A 15,474-nucleotide genomic window follows, 5' to 3' on the forward strand; every position below is an offset into this window, starting at 1 on the left:
ATCTGCCCATTCACTGATTGTATGCTTATCTCCAGTAGAGGAAGTACCAATCATTATTGTGAAATCAGTCACTGATACTGTTAGGTAAATAACTAAAAGGCTGTAAATTTAACTGTAGATTTGGTCCTCCAAGTTGGGTAGTTCCAGCTTGCCAAAGTCGCTCTCCCAGTCCCAAATATATTAAAAATAACTGCAGGAAGGACAGTGTCTGTTACCTACTGTTTGACTCACAAATATGCTGTGGTGTCATTCTGTCTTTTAGTATAACTGCAGTTAAATGTTACAATTGAAAACTGTAGGTCTAGTTTTTCCTTCTTAACTATTCAAATGTTAGTGGCATGAGGGCTTTTTTTGTTTCTTCAGAATAATGGATCAAACCTCAAATGAATGCAGTTAACAATGATGCATCATAAAGTGAAAGAGTCCCCATTTATTTTACCATAGAAAATTCATAATAATTCGTATTACTCATGTTAGTAGTGTGAGACATGTCCACAGCGCATGCCAAGCCCTTCCTTCTTTTTCTTCAAAAGTGGAGTCTGTTTTTGCAGAAAGGAATACAAGAGCTAAAGAAAAGGATGCACACAAATTGGCAAGTGGATGGGTAGGTTAGGATATTCCCCAAACACACAGAAATACCAAGGTGAGTTAGTATATTAAGAAAATATTTTTAGTTACTTGTGACTGAGGAATCTGTAACTCTGAACTTACTAACTCATGCACCCAGGGGAATCAAAGTAATTTGTTTTATTTCCTCAATAACAGTGTAAAGAAAAACTGTGTTCTGCTATTTCCATTGTCTTATTGAAAGTGAATCCCTCCCAGACTTATAATCAAGATCTTGTGGTTTCCTGTTTTGCTCTAACTCAGAAGTAGAGTAGTATTGTGCATTATATAAGCTGTGATAACTTAGTATGCTTATTATATAATTGATGCTGCTCTCCTGTCTTCATTGGAGTTGTAGCCCCTTAGTGGCCGAAACGTGACCATTGACAAAGTAAGGGACGTCAGGAAGAGCATTCTGTAAACCACAATCAGGGTACTTATAAACTTGGGAGGAGATCCTGTTAAGGGTCAAAGTGTGTGATTATGTTAGAATTTTGCTTTCAGGTTTGCATTGTGTGCATGTGTTTTCCAGGATATCTTAGAAGACATTCAGGTTATTCCATACTTTTGCACTGATGTCTTTCTTTCACAAGCTGTCATTACACTTTTTTAAGACCACATCACTGATGTTTGAATTTTTGACCTTTCTTCATAAATGCTTGTATGCTGACATTTCAAAAAATGAGCACACCCAGGACAAACAGACCCAATGCAGTTGAACAGCAAATCTCTCAGGAACTTAAATCTGATTATCGCACTTTGCTTATCACACTAGGTAGCTGGAACAGGAGCAATCAGAGTGTCCCAATTACATGGGCATATGACTCACAAACAATTATACTTCTGGATACTGCTGCCTACTGTCAGGTGTAGCTAAAACAGCTTCCAGACGTCACATCTGAATCAGATGTCTCATCCACTGTTTACTTTCAACTCTTAAAAGCAGGTTTTTCTTCCTCAAACCAGCCCTGTGTTCTTTTTCCATTTCTCTCTGAATATCAGAGTTCAGTATCTCCCTTATTTTGGTTAGGTAATATTTTACTTTTGTTTTATTGGCCCTTTGGGGAGAAAAGAAAATAAAGATAATTGTAGCTAACAGGAAAATTTTTAAATTCTCCCAAATCCATTTCTTGCTTCACACTTGTATTAATATTATTCTGTCACACTCAGAACGCAGTCTAGTCTTTAAATTCCTTGTTAAGAAGTATCCTTCACCAGTAAATATCTAGTGGGAGATGAGGAGGAGCCTGCCTGAAATAATTTGTATCTGTGTCTCCATCTTATTTGTGAAGGGAAGAAGCTGTCAGGGCCTCCCTTTCTAGTCTGTCTTGACTATACAAATATAACCTCTCTTTAGTTCCCTCTAATGCAGACTTTGGTTTTAATCAAGCACTCAATGAATTTTTAATTTGGGCACCAACTTTATTTTTTTAGCATATTCATCAGATTTGGCAATGGAGTCACCAGCAAGAGGCAGTTAAGGGAATAATTTCTGTCAAAAAGGCTTAGCTGATCTTTATTTACCTATCTTTTAGTTGGAGCATCTTTCTTAGAGTAAGAACAAATGGAATGAAACTCTTTTACACAAAGCAAGCAACAGTTCCCGATAAGAACAGACAGAGAGCACTTCTCATGTGTTCATTCTTGCTTAGGCAGACGTGGTAGTGTCACATAATGTTTCAAAGTGCAACTGGCAATTGCAGGGAGGGAGAGGTCTTCCTCAGAGCCACATTTGACAAAGGGCCAGACACATTACATTGCTCTGGAAACTTAGTGAAGGGTCAAAGTGCTTACTCCTGGAGTCTCAGATTTTGAAAGCTGATACAGAGCAGCATGCACTGAGAGGCTTCTTTGTTTGCAGTGGCTAACTTCCATGAAGGATCCACCTCTCTCACCCAGTTTCCTTTTTTCCCTGAGTTGTCCACATCCACTCTACAGATCCACCAGAGATTTATTTAAAGCTCTCAGAATTGCCACAGCTTTGTTTAGAATGTGCCTTTTCGATAGATCTTCACACTTTATCACTGTTCTCCTTTTTCAAAGATTTATTTTAGCAAATCTTTTCCACTGTTAACTGTTCATATTCTCCATGTGTGATCTTCAGTTTCTTTGCTTTTGTTGTTTATTTTGTGTATTAGTTTTAAAACTGATATATCCCAGGGATGAAATAGAGCAAATTGTATACCATGGATCTGTTTGCAAGACAGATTATAATGTGTTTCTCTAAATGGGAATTTCTTACATAAACATGTACACGTGTCTCATTGCGTGGTTTCCTGATCTGAGTTTTCCCCTCAGCTGACAGGAACGAGAAGCCTCTACAATTTGTAATAACTTCATCCAGAGCTTTTTATCCATAATATATTAGATTTTAAAGGTATCCATGTGCTATTGGTAGCAATTCACACCTTAAAAAATTAAGTAGTTAAAGCTGTATGCGTGGGAATGTTTATTTATGTTAATTAACCTCTTTGCTTTTTTCTAGATGGTATCATGGAGCAATAAGTCGGACAGATGCAGAAAACCTGTTGCGTTTATGTAAGGAGTGCAGTTACCTTGTAAGAAATAGTCAAACAAGCAAGCATGACTATTCACTTTCACTGAAGTAAGTACTTGTCAGTAAAATATAGTAAATGTCTTTATAAGCCCTAACTTCTCTGGTGCCATATGAGAAAATTATCCAGTTTGTTGCTGCACTGTTTTAGCTCCGAAGGACTGCGTGATGTGTAGTTACAGTCACTGAATTAGTATCTTCCTGTCCAGGGATGTTAATAGATTTTTAGTCTTAATTTAGTGTCCACTTAACTAAATAAACTTGGATTAATGTGGAGAAAATATTGGCGGAAGAAATGCGGCATTCGATGCGAACGATCAGCAAGTCTCAAACTTTATTGATAGGCATACATATTTATATTGGTGTTAATGAAGCTAATGCCTATTGCAAAGGCGAGCTCACAATTGGTTAGTTACTTATCAGTCAACTACGCCTACTTCTGCATTCTTATGGCTACTCTATTGAAACTTTTCTTCATATTTTGGCTAAAGACTTTCTCCCACATCCTAATGTTGCACCAAGGGTGCGGTGTCCTTTGCTTTATACAGACACTGACTGCTGACTCTTATACTTGTCTATCTCTTGCTTATTCATTGGTATTATGTCGACATGGCCTTTCTCAGCTAACCAACTGTCCACAAAATCCTCTACAGATTAATTTTTTTTTCTGGTTCTAATTTGAAATGGTCCTGCTGCTTCTGCTTTTGGCTGAATAAGGAACTGTATTGTTAGGGGATTTTATTCCTTTTGTTTTGTTTGCTTTACTGTAGTAAAGCTGTACAGCATTGTTACAGTTCTTAGAAGTAAAAAGCCCAGGATTGAGAATGAAAGATCTACAGAATTAGGAAATAAGCAGTATTCTAGTCTTAACACTGCTCTGAATCTGCCTTACCTAGCTTAGGCTGAGTAGGGTACATTACAGATGTCTTCAACCCATCATAATACAAATTCATAAACTGTTGGGGTTGGAAGGGAGGATCAAAGATCATCTAGCCCAATTCTCCCACCCATAACAGGATAATGAGTTCATTTTCTAGCTGAGGAAGATTGTCAAGGTTTTGTGTGCAGGAGAAAAAGAAGCCCCTTTACCTTGATATAAGCTGTACAGGTGCAAAGAGAAATGTTTCCTTTCTTTCCTTTATGCAGGATAGTGTCTGATGTGGAACCTAACCTTCCAAGTGGGTCTGGGGTACAGGCCAACTTACCCTTTTCATTAGCACTACCCTTTTCACTACCTTTCCTGCCAGATTGGCTTTTATGCCATTTCTTCGCAGATGTGCTCTAAAAATACATTTTACTGCTGGGATGATGGTGATACCTGGTTGTAACAAACACTTTTACAAATAGCACCAAACTGGATCCTTTTTTTTATGTTTAAAATTCCATTCTAGGACTTGAGAAGAAAAATATTTTGTAGGAGTGTGTTTTAAATCACTGTTCCTCTGCTAGTATTTTTGGGACCTCTCTGTAATGCAGAGGTTTGCCTTGAGCTGGAACACATCTACTTTAGAATTGTGGTTTCTGTTATAGAGTTTCTGTTATCTCTATATACTCTGATATAGGTATCTTCTAGATATTTTCAAACGCTGAAGCATTAATGGCATAAGCTTTGGAATAAATTTTCCCTCAGGCCTAAACTGTCCCTTAAATTCAAAGTCTTGGAATATGGCCTATTTTTAAAAGTATTTCGCTTAATTCTTGCATCAGCCCAGTGATTTTTGTTATTCTGCCAGAACACACTTCCAGAGGAAAGGTGACAGTTAAAATTATATTTTGCTGTTTTGGACAGCTGGATTCATGCCTTTAGTATCCTTTTGTAGTCTCTTTGGACAGAACTATGACGTTTCCATTGTCTATAAGGTGTGTTTATGTTTCTTAGGGACCTTTAGTACCATGTGTGAGTCAGCTTTTTTTTTTTTTTGTGTTAAATGTTTCATTTCTGCTTTAGGGAAAAAGTAAGACTCACACCCTGATTTTGTACTGAGATTAAGTAACAGTGATTTAAAATCTATTCTTCTGTTTCATGTGACAAGCTTTTTCTAAAAACAAAACAGAAAGCAAAAACCAAACTCAAACCACTTCACTCTAGTTTATTTTTCTTTTCTCTAATATCAAAAGATTGTTTCCCAAAACACAGCAATGAGAATCTACCCAAATATTACCTGTATTTGAAAAGTGAAAAGATGGTAGAACTTGCTAATTTTCTTTTAATGTAGTTGAATATTTCATAATGGAGACATCTGTGAAGACCATTTTTTCCAATAGCGGGAAGTCTTTTTATGTTCTATGGACATGGAGAGAGTCAGACAGGCTTGACTTGCATGGGGAATTTGTGCGAGATGTCTGTCTGGTTCAAAAGTCAAAAATTATCATTCCAAATATAATGAAATGAGTGTGAAAATAGCTTTATTGCTAAATTAAAATGCATCTGTGTATAAAACAGTCATTGAGGTAGTTTAAGTTGCTCATGTCAATGTTTGTTGCTTTGAGATGGTGTCGTTTACCCAGGAAATTTAATTGCATGTGGATTAGCTATCTCTGTGGGCACCAGAGAAGGTTTTATTGAAGTACGCATTTGTGTTGCCCATCTCAGTTAGAAACAAGGAATTGGTATTGTTGGTGACAAGTGCTTGAAGCTAAAAGCAACTTTCTGTGGATTGTGATCCAGAGACCTAACCTCCTTGTCAGCATTGTTTAGATTCTGCAGAGCAGAAGAGGAAAAAATATGATCTACCTTCCCAGAACAAAATGATCCCAAAGGCATGAGGAGCAGCTGTACATTCTCTTGAATCTCCTCTGTCAGCCCTGGATTGTTCCGTGTTTCCTCTTCTCTGCATTCCTTTAGGGTTGTAGATATTTGGCTTGCTCACACCCACACACTCTTTCCTTAAACACAAATACAATTGCAGAAGGCTGGCTAAAAATTGGAGACCCATACTCCTGATAACTGTGCTGTAACAAGAAATTCCTGGCTGCTGTTGAAATGCCTAGTTTTAAATTCCTTGTCTGAGACCTGTTCTTTACTAACAAGAACACTGGTGAAAAAGGTAGAAGTGGGTGTGCAAATGAAAGAGGGAGAGCCATTTCTTACTTAAAAATGTTTTAGGTGTTTGGCAATTACTTCCTAACATCAAGCTCAGAGAGATGCCTTTCTGATGTAGCAATAGAACAGGATCTCAGGATGGGGTTATCATATTTCAGTCTTGCTCAGTGAAGACCAGGCACCAGCTGGGCTCTACTAGCTAATCCTTTCAGTCAGGATTTCCCCCTCCAAAGGCTCTTGCAGCAGTGTGCACCATGCCCACACCACTTCATTTCCTGACTCACATTTCAGTTTGGGGAAATGTGGCTGTTCTTAATTTTAGATAAGGACTATCTCACAAGTTAACTAAATGTGCAGTCTGTGAGCAAAACAGTAACAGGCATTGCTTTCTGATCTGTCAGATAGTTCCTGCACAATCACAGCCTCTGGACATACAGAGCTGAATTCAGAGAGGGTGGTGCCTTTTGACATCCTGATCCTGTGGATTCGAAAACAGGCATGTGGTTTCCCTGAATAGCAAAGGAAACTGCAGCCTATGGGGTTTTTTGTCATTACAGTCTGTAGAAGTGGTTGTGATTTCCAAAGTTGAGTACATAAACTTTGAGTAGTTCTGGGTTCTGGATAAATGATGGACTTGCACCTTTCTGTTGATTTTTGTTCTTGGAAGTAAATCTCTTAATATTGTAAAAATAACAAGTTTTTTCCTGTCAGTATAATTTACAAAGAGGTCATGGGATTTTTGATGGCTCTCTCAATTAGCAATTGAATAAAAGTATTTAAAAGTGTATTACTAGTCTGTTGTTTGCCTAAACCATAAAGATAAGGTCCTGTTAGAGGAAAGTATGGAGTCTGTCACTTCTATGGACAGCCCAACAAGCTGAGGATTCTCGTTACCTTCAAAGCAGCAGGTGGGAACTGGTTCTAGAGGATGGAGCCTGGGCTTAGTTTAAGTAGTGATTTTCACACATTGGGTGCAAATGAACACTTGTACACCTTGTTTCTTTGTAGGGGAAGAGATGTTTATTTTATCATGGAGACAGTGCCTCTCAGGTGTAGAACGACAGTGTTGTGTATAATGTGCTTGAAAAAGCAAAGCTGAAGCACGGAAAACAGTTAATAGGCAAGCCTCTTAATGTCTCCAGTAAATGATTTTTCAGTGGTTTGGGGTTTTTTTTGGGTTTTTTTTTTTTTGGTCTGGCACTAAGCAGTGAGGTTTTATTTTATTTTCTTTTTGCTGTCCATAGGCTTTGTTCAAAGTTACAGCAAGTAAAGTTAAAATTATGAAATGGAAAATCATTTTGGAGTGGAAAAATAACACAGTATATATTTCCTACATTGCTAGAATTTTTTTCTGATGTTATTGCAAAGTTGTTGCTTTTTTCTTTATGCAAGTGACATTTCATCAAAATTAATGCAGAAAAATCTGTTCTGACAAAAGAGTGCTTTCTTTATTCAAAAATAGGGTTCAGAAGACTAGGTCAAACTTTCTGATTGTGAACACTGAATCATGTTTCAAAGCCATTAATATTTCCTGGAAAAAAATACTAGGTTTAATATCTAATTAATATTTATTATAGCTGCTTTTATCACACTTCATGCATAAGATCAAAAAAGCACATTCTATTTAACTGTCTGCCCAATTATTTTCTCATCCTCACTGGGTTTTGAAAACTGAAAGAAAATATGTGGGGACGTTGCAATTCAAAGTCTCTTGGTATTATGGTTGTGTTGCCAAACATTTTAAGCAAGGTGTGACTGACTATTAGTCGACTGACTATTAGTCATGTGTCAAGTTTGTGTCTGTGTAAACATCTGTGCTTGAGAGTTCCAAAGAAATTTGGTGCAGGGATCAGCAATTAGCAATTTTTTGTGTTTGAAACTCATAGGAATGGTTGCAAAAAGGAAAGAAAGGGTAGAATATTGTCTCTAGTAGCACTGTTTTGTCACCATCAGTTGAATGAAAATGTGGTGAAGAGTTGTTGCAACATTTGAAAAAACCACAATGACATTTAGAATTCATACAGTAATAATATCACATGCTGTAGTTCAGGTCCCAGCACCTTCTCTTACAAAATGTGTATGTCTTGTCTCTTCAAGGCACTGTCTCTTACCAGTGTTCACATATGTGAACTTGGGATCACTATTTAGGTTCTTTTCTTTGAAAACTTCGGGCCTGGCAAGCTCTAATAGTTGTTGCTGAGCTGAAAATAAGCATTCCAAAACTAGGACTACTCAGTCAGGCACTTGTTCAGCTAGACTCCAAAAGTGCTTCAAAAACTGAGCAGAAACTTATTTATAATTACTTCAACCATGGAGCTTTTTTCCCTGTCATTACCTGAAATTTCAGTAATCTCTTTGCATACTAAAAACAGCGTTTGGAGGAGAGGAAGAGAGAATATGACTTCCAGGTTCTTTTTTCACGTGGTCCCTGTAATTCCAGTCACTGGTCTAGCAGCGTTGATGTTGTTAATCAAGTGCAGATGCATCTTGCCCTTACCTGTCACTAAAGGCACTGATTCTCTGAGTCCAGGCATACTGGAAGAGGGGAGACGGTGAGACAGATTTTAAGGACAAATTGTGAATGCAAGACAGCACAGAAGGATTCTTAGTGTAGATGTGAATAGTTTCACAGAATAGTTTACAGTTGAAAGGGTTTAATTCAAGGGCATGATTACAAGATGCTGAGTTGACTTTCTTCCAACTTAATTTGTTCTACATTATAGAAGATGGGAATTGTCTGTTTTAATATGTCTACTTGCAACCTGTTCAAGTTCATTTGGAACAGGGCTGGGCAGATAGCACATTCATAGTGTAATTTTTGGACACTAAAAGAGGGTGGAAAGGGAGTGAAGAAGGAAAATATTTGAAAACATAATCTTTGCTTTAATCCACCAGTAAGCCTGAAAGAATGCTCAGTTTAAAGAGTTCTGAACATCCAGGAAAGTAGCCAGTATAGAAATCAGGTCTATCATTAACAATGTGGTATTGGCTGCAAACACTAGTGGTAAGCAAAACCAGTTCATTGACTGAATGTTGTTGCCTCTCAGTTCTCCTCCTTTATGAACAGAAAATTTGTGTGTGAGACACTGCAAAGCTTTGAAGTCAGTTTAACATACCTTCCAGTTGCCTAGAGAGATCTAATTGCAAATGGATCTCTGGACATGCCTAGTCCAATCCCTTGCTCCAAGCAGTACGTGCTTATCAGGTTGCTGAGTGCTTGGAAAACTTGTGAGGATGAAACCCTTCAGACCTGCCTTATCCCTTATCCTGGTTTCTGGGCTCTAGGACTCCTACGAGGAAGTCCCTGTGTCCAGTGGGAACTCCTTTGCAGCTTGTGCTTGTTGACAGAGAAACTTCTGTTTTCTCTTGTAACTCTCTCTTTTAGGCAGTGGATGTTTGCAACCTGACACCCTCCATCTCACCTTTCCTTCTCCTGAAGACTAAACAGGCACAATTCCCTCAAGCCTATCCTCGTCTGTCAGTTATTCCCATCCCCAGACTATGCTTAGTAGTCCTGCTCTGGATATGCTCCAGTATTGACATCTCTTCTATCATGGGACACCCTCTCACCAGATACGGGTGCAGCCTCACGAGCACTCTGTACAAGTAGTAGTCACTGTCTTCCAGCCGCTGGCTGCACTTTGCTGTGGAACTCAAGGCTGCAGTAGGCCTTCATGGGCAGACCATTGAATCATTCTCCTTCCCACCATGTGTCCTCCCTTAGCATAGTTCCTCTTCTGGCCTGTTGTGCCCCAGCTTGCACAGCTGCTTGGGTTTGTTCCATCCCAAGCGCAGAAGCTATGTATTTGCCTTGTCTACATTCCATTAGCCTGCTATTCATAACTTTTAGCTCACATTCTTTTTCCATCACCCTCACAAGCAGTGTGGCCTTCCAGAAGGCTCACCTGTCAGGATATATTTCTAGGATTCTTTTTGTGTGAGCTCAATGACTATGTGCTACACAAACCTGAATATATACATTGGTCCTTCTTGGGGAAGCAACAGCTGTCACGAATACATGGCTTGTATTAATTTGTTCATACTCTGTGCATTGTCCTCCTGTACAAAAAAGGCTTGTGCTTTTCCCTTCTCTGCACTAAAGTGCACTTAAAAGATTGTTCTTCAGTCCTTGTCATACTTTTGAAATTAGCATGCACCTGATTCCATTAATGTATCTGCACACTATCAAGTCCTTTTGTGGCAAAGCAGATTCGTAGTCAACTGGAGAAAGAGAGCAATACATCTGTCCTCATAATAAGTATTTAAAGATGTCACTCTTATTTAAGGAAAATAATTTAGAAATTAATTATGACTTGAAAGATATATTTTCCCACTAAGAAATTGATATTTAAAGCATGACTTAAAGCATGTAGAGCCATAATTACAGTGCCTGCCATAGTTTCTGCGCACCAGGATTCTCTTCATCAGACAATTTTTGAATACATCTGTAAGATATGAGCTTGGTTATGATACAGGCACTTACAGATGGAACTCTGCACCTGCTAACTAGAATATGGCAGATTTTAGAGAAGCCAGTTTTAACATAATTTGTTTTCCTGCTGCAGCTTTCTGTGTCATCTTGAATTGGGTGTTTTTGCTGACACAGGCCAACTCCAGTTTTAACACTACTGTCTCTGCCCCTGGACACACCTAGAAGAAACAATGGCTTGGAGCCAGAAGGTTAGGGATTGGGACATCAAACAAGCTGTAAAAACCTTCTAAGCCTCATTTAACGTCTTGATGTGTAGGAGCTGTTCTTTGCACTTGTGTTGCCCTAGCTGAACTCTACACTCTTAAAGTAGCCTATATGTTATGTTAAGACAGCAGACACTGAAAGGTCACTTCTGGGAAGAGCTGAGGCCAGCTTTACCTCTGGTGCTGCATGGCAGTGTGGGTGCTTCCTATCAGAGTGGAATTCTGTTGGATGGGTTGCTTTGCCAAGAGCAGGCAGGGCAGTTCCATGATTCCATGACACTCTTCTCCTGCCTGTGTAATCATAAGCCTTCCTCAAAGAGAGTGCCTGCAGAAAGACCACAGGATAGCAGCCCTTGCTCAGTATAGCGCGCAGTCTGAAGCAGTACTATGCCATGAACCTTGGGAACATGCTCACCTGGAGTAGTTTTCCCACCCGAAGCCACCAGATTATGCACAGAGATCTGTTCTGGGCAGTTACTGCCCAGGTGGAATGGGTAAGGTCTGCCCTGAGGCAGCCGCAGGGTAGAACAGGACAGGTCTTGTCTTGCCTAGCTGAGCAAGGTTCGTGGCCTGCTTGTGCCTATGAAGGGACCCTCAGGCCTCCGACAGGCCAGCACTACAGATATTTGGGTCCAGATGTAATGACTGGCTATAGTGAAAATAAGTGTTCACAGGAAAATATTGCAGGGGCTGGAGAGAAGGGCCATGGGAAGGAAATGGATTGTTTACTGGCACACCTGTGGATCACTTTCTGTGTGAGACAGCCATGCATGTGGATCAAGGCAGCGCAGGTGCTGAAAACTAAATACTACCTTAGGCTGCCTTTGTGGTGAACTGTCCATGGGGGTTGCAATTAGCAGTTGGAGGCAGTCAGTCTGGCCACTGTCTTGGCCTGCCACCCAGCAGGTACTGCCATTTTGTTCTCCTACTTTCCCCTCCATGAGGAGAGCCTGTCGTAGTGCTGCACCCCTCTTCCCTATGCACAAGCATGAACTTACACTTTGCTTTCCTTGCAGGAGCAGCCAAGGTTTTATGCATATGAAGCTGACGAAAACCAAAGAGAAATACATCCTGGGTCAGAACAGCCCTCCATTCGACAGTGTTCCTGAAGTCATCCACTACTACACTACAAAAAAGCTGCCTATCAAAGGAGCAGAACACTTGTCCTTGCTCTACCCTGTGGCTGTACGGACTCTCTAATAACCTAGTCTCACCCCTTCCTGTGGATGGGAGGTGAGAGATAAGCTGGGTTGCACAGAATTCATTGCCAGAATTAGGAGCCTGAGTCTATGATGGAGAGAAGTAGCATTTAGTCTTGTGAATGTGGGCTCTCTGCAGAGTTGTCTGTGAGACTCTGTGTGTGATACACTTGTGCTGCAGCATGCCTCTAGAATTGTATTGCTGCGTAAGAGAAAGAACACTTATTTTAATGCAAGGAGAGCAGATAGCCTTCCCAGACTTTCTGTGTGAATGAAAGTGCTTCCCAACAAAAGTTCTTCCTTCATGCTTTGAGAAGAATCAACAAGTTCTTCTCAGCAGTAAAAAACCGACAACTTGTATTCTCTTGCTACCCTGAGAAACTTCTCCATGAGAAAGAGTAACCTTACTCTGAGGGACCCTAGGGTGTTCTTGATGGACCTGAGAAGGAGTTGCTTAGCAAGCAAATCTCTGGCTCTGGTCACATAGTTTGATGGGTTTGGGATTTTTTTAATGCGGTTTCTTAGGGTAGTCAAATATTGAACTTCTGTTAGACACACAATCTTAAAATAGTTTTGTGAGAGCAAATCATGGTCAATTACTTATGAATAGGGGATGTAATTAAACAGTAGTTTGTTATATATTTTTATCCTTTTTGGTACAATAATCTCTTAATGTTTACTGTCTTCATTTTCAAGTTTCATTTGTAGGTACAGGCAGCTAATTCTGTTTGGGGCAGTTACACCACAATGTTTTAAGTAGTTAGGATAAGTAATTTTGATATGTGGGTTAGTATTTATGCATGAGGGTGGTCAAAGGCTTTTATAAAGCTTTAGTAGGCAAAATCTTCACTTGCTCATTCATCTGGATCAAACAGCTGTCCTACTGATGTAGCAGGCTAATGTGTATCACACTGCCTTTCCACAAGATGGCTTTTGCAGCTGTGAGAATTGCAGTATGTTGCAGAGCAGAATTTTGTTTTTCTGGTCTACCAAGGCATTCTTAAGCCATAGCCCCACTGGCATATACCTTCTGGCCAGTGCTCTTTTTCACCATGAGCAGAAGCCTGCCTCCTGCTGTATTTCAGTCACTGTCAGCCAGAAGCACTGTGGAAGCTGCTCTGTATCTTAGTCCTGCCTACTCAGTGCCCATGTACTTGGGACATATTTTTTACATGCTCTGTATGCTCATTCAGTGAGATAAGTGAAAAATTATAACTGTACACAAGCTGGAACTGGGGAATCTATAGCCTTGTAGTCCTCATGTTGTGCCATCTCCCACATACATCTAGAATGTTGTGTATTAACCCATCAGCTGGTATAGTAGCAAACTGGTTGTATGCAGGTTATGTATTTTACAGACAGCAATAGGACTGTGAAATTGTGTGCTATTTAATTCAGCTTTCTTAGCTACTACTATTTTTTATGTATGCTTAGAAAGAAGTGCAAATCTGAAAATTGTGATGGAATAACCACTTATTGCCTGTAAAAGTAGTTCTTCATGGTATTGTTCAATCTGTTAAGAACCTCAAGGATGACCCATATACTCTCACTGGTGCTAAATATTGTTTCCTTTTAAGCCTGCCTTATTCTTTAAATGGCATCCAATGCAGATTGAACAGAAGTTGATCATACGTGTGTAGAGCCCAGTGTCATTTTGTGCAGCAGTGGTAGTGGGTCAAACTGCCTGTCTTACCCAGAATCGGAAGTTGCATTGAAATAGGTTTTCCAGCTTTCCGAGGAGGGTGGCTCAGTGGAGGAGAAAGAGACAACATTCCTTTCCAAGTGAAAACAAACATCCCCTTTTTGTGTACTTGATGCCTTGAGAAGGCTGACCTAGAACAGATGCTAGACAGAGTTAAAGAATAAAGTACGTATTTATTAAAAGGCCTTAAAGAATACACCATGGGCAGTGTAAGAGCCTGGCCAGGGCTACACCCAAGATGAACCCAAAATGGTCACAAAATGGATGACCAGTCACAAGGTGTCACACTTTTATAAGTTTTGATCCATTAGCATATTGGAGTTAATTGTCCAATTATAGATTGAGGTTATGAACTTCCATCCTCCTTCTTTTCTCTCTTCAATTCACCATTGTTTATACTTTTTGGGCCTGGAGCTTGTAACAGTTGTCCTTGGTCAAGCTGGAAAAGGAATTGTTTTGTCTGTCTACCCTGTGAAGAGAACTTACCAACACTTAATATGAAGCTCAGAGCTACACACTAAAACAGCACAGAATCTGAAAAATATGAAAGCTAAAACTTAAGGCATCATGTTACCTGCCTGCTTTTTTCATTTCCCCAAAGTCTCTACTCTCTTAACATCACTCTACTGACAAGAGCGTACAGGCACTTTTAAGTTAGTATATTCTCTCACCAGAGTAGGAGTTTATGAAGGTGGCAGAGTTCACACAGATTAGGAATCAGGTGACATCTGCTCTGAGTCTTGGCCTTTGTGGGCTCCAGCAAAACTATCATGCCCTTTGGGACAGAAATATGTGTTATTTCTTCTTTTGTGTATTGAATCTGGCATGATTGCTGTTCCATAGTCTTTTTCTTCTTTAAAGGGAAAAAAAAGTATGCCCCTACTCTAACAGCAATTACCAGTAGAAACCAATAGCATCATTAACCAAGGCCTTGTCTGGCTTCCTTAAGCACTTTGTCTTTAATTCATGGGGATAACTATTGCACCAGACCTTTCTTGTCATGGGTCTGATCAAAAGTCAGATGAAGCCAGCAAGTGCCATTTTATTGCTGTCTGCGAATTTTGGGTTGGGATCCATTGTTTCATACAAATTATGTGAATGTGCATCATATAAATGAGTATACTGCTTATTACAGCTTCAAGGATCAGATCAAGGTTCTTGGTTCAGGAAGAGGAAATCATCTCAGAACGTATTGGTTGTCCATGGGAAGGTTTTTTTATTATTTTTCTAAAAGACTTTTAGAAAGTACTCAATAATTGCAGAATAAATAAAACCAGGATTTTGTTTGCACTGTAATGTTGTCTCTGTTTATTTAAGTGATTGTATGATATTTTTCCAGTGAAGGAATATTCTTCCCAGATTTTTTAATGTACAGTGAAAATGCGGTGTGTTAACAGTGTGTAGTATTGCGTATAGGTGGAAGATCTTGTAGTGATCATGCCTATATTGCATATTAAAAGTTTATTTAAAAAAATATATAAACCTCTCCCTTTTTTTCCTCTGATTGTCCTTATGTACTCAGATTGTCATGAATAGCTAATAATTGAAGCAGCCTTTTAGAACAACTTGTGTTTATTTGTCTCAACTGTGTTGTGAAAGTAATCACTAGCTTGTAATTTGGAGTCTGGAAAATCATATATCTCAGTTCTACCCTGACTAATTCTCTTGATAATGT

The 15,474-nt window shown here is 39.3% G+C and overlaps 1 protein-coding gene across 1 annotated transcript in view; it reads left to right on the top strand.

Annotated features, from left to right (window-relative positions):
- Positions 1–15,266, top strand: part of SHB (SH2 domain containing adaptor protein B) — a 57,736-nt gene extending 42,470 nt beyond the window's left edge. The window contains exons 5-6 of the mRNA XM_030968779.1: positions 3,092–3,211; positions 11,915–15,266. Of these exons, the coding sequence (XP_030824639.1) occupies positions 3,092–3,211; positions 11,915–12,098 (304 nt within the window). The 3' untranslated portion in view covers positions 12,099–15,266. The remainder of the gene's footprint in view (positions 1–3,091; positions 3,212–11,914) is intronic.
- Positions 15,267–15,474: the final 208 nt, after the last annotated feature.

The sequence above is a fragment of the Camarhynchus parvulus genome, chromosome Z, assembly GCF_901933205.1.
Source record: "Camarhynchus parvulus chromosome Z, STF_HiC, whole genome shotgun sequence".
Classification (NCBI taxonomy): Eukaryota; Metazoa; Chordata; class Aves; order Passeriformes; family Thraupidae; genus Camarhynchus; species Camarhynchus parvulus.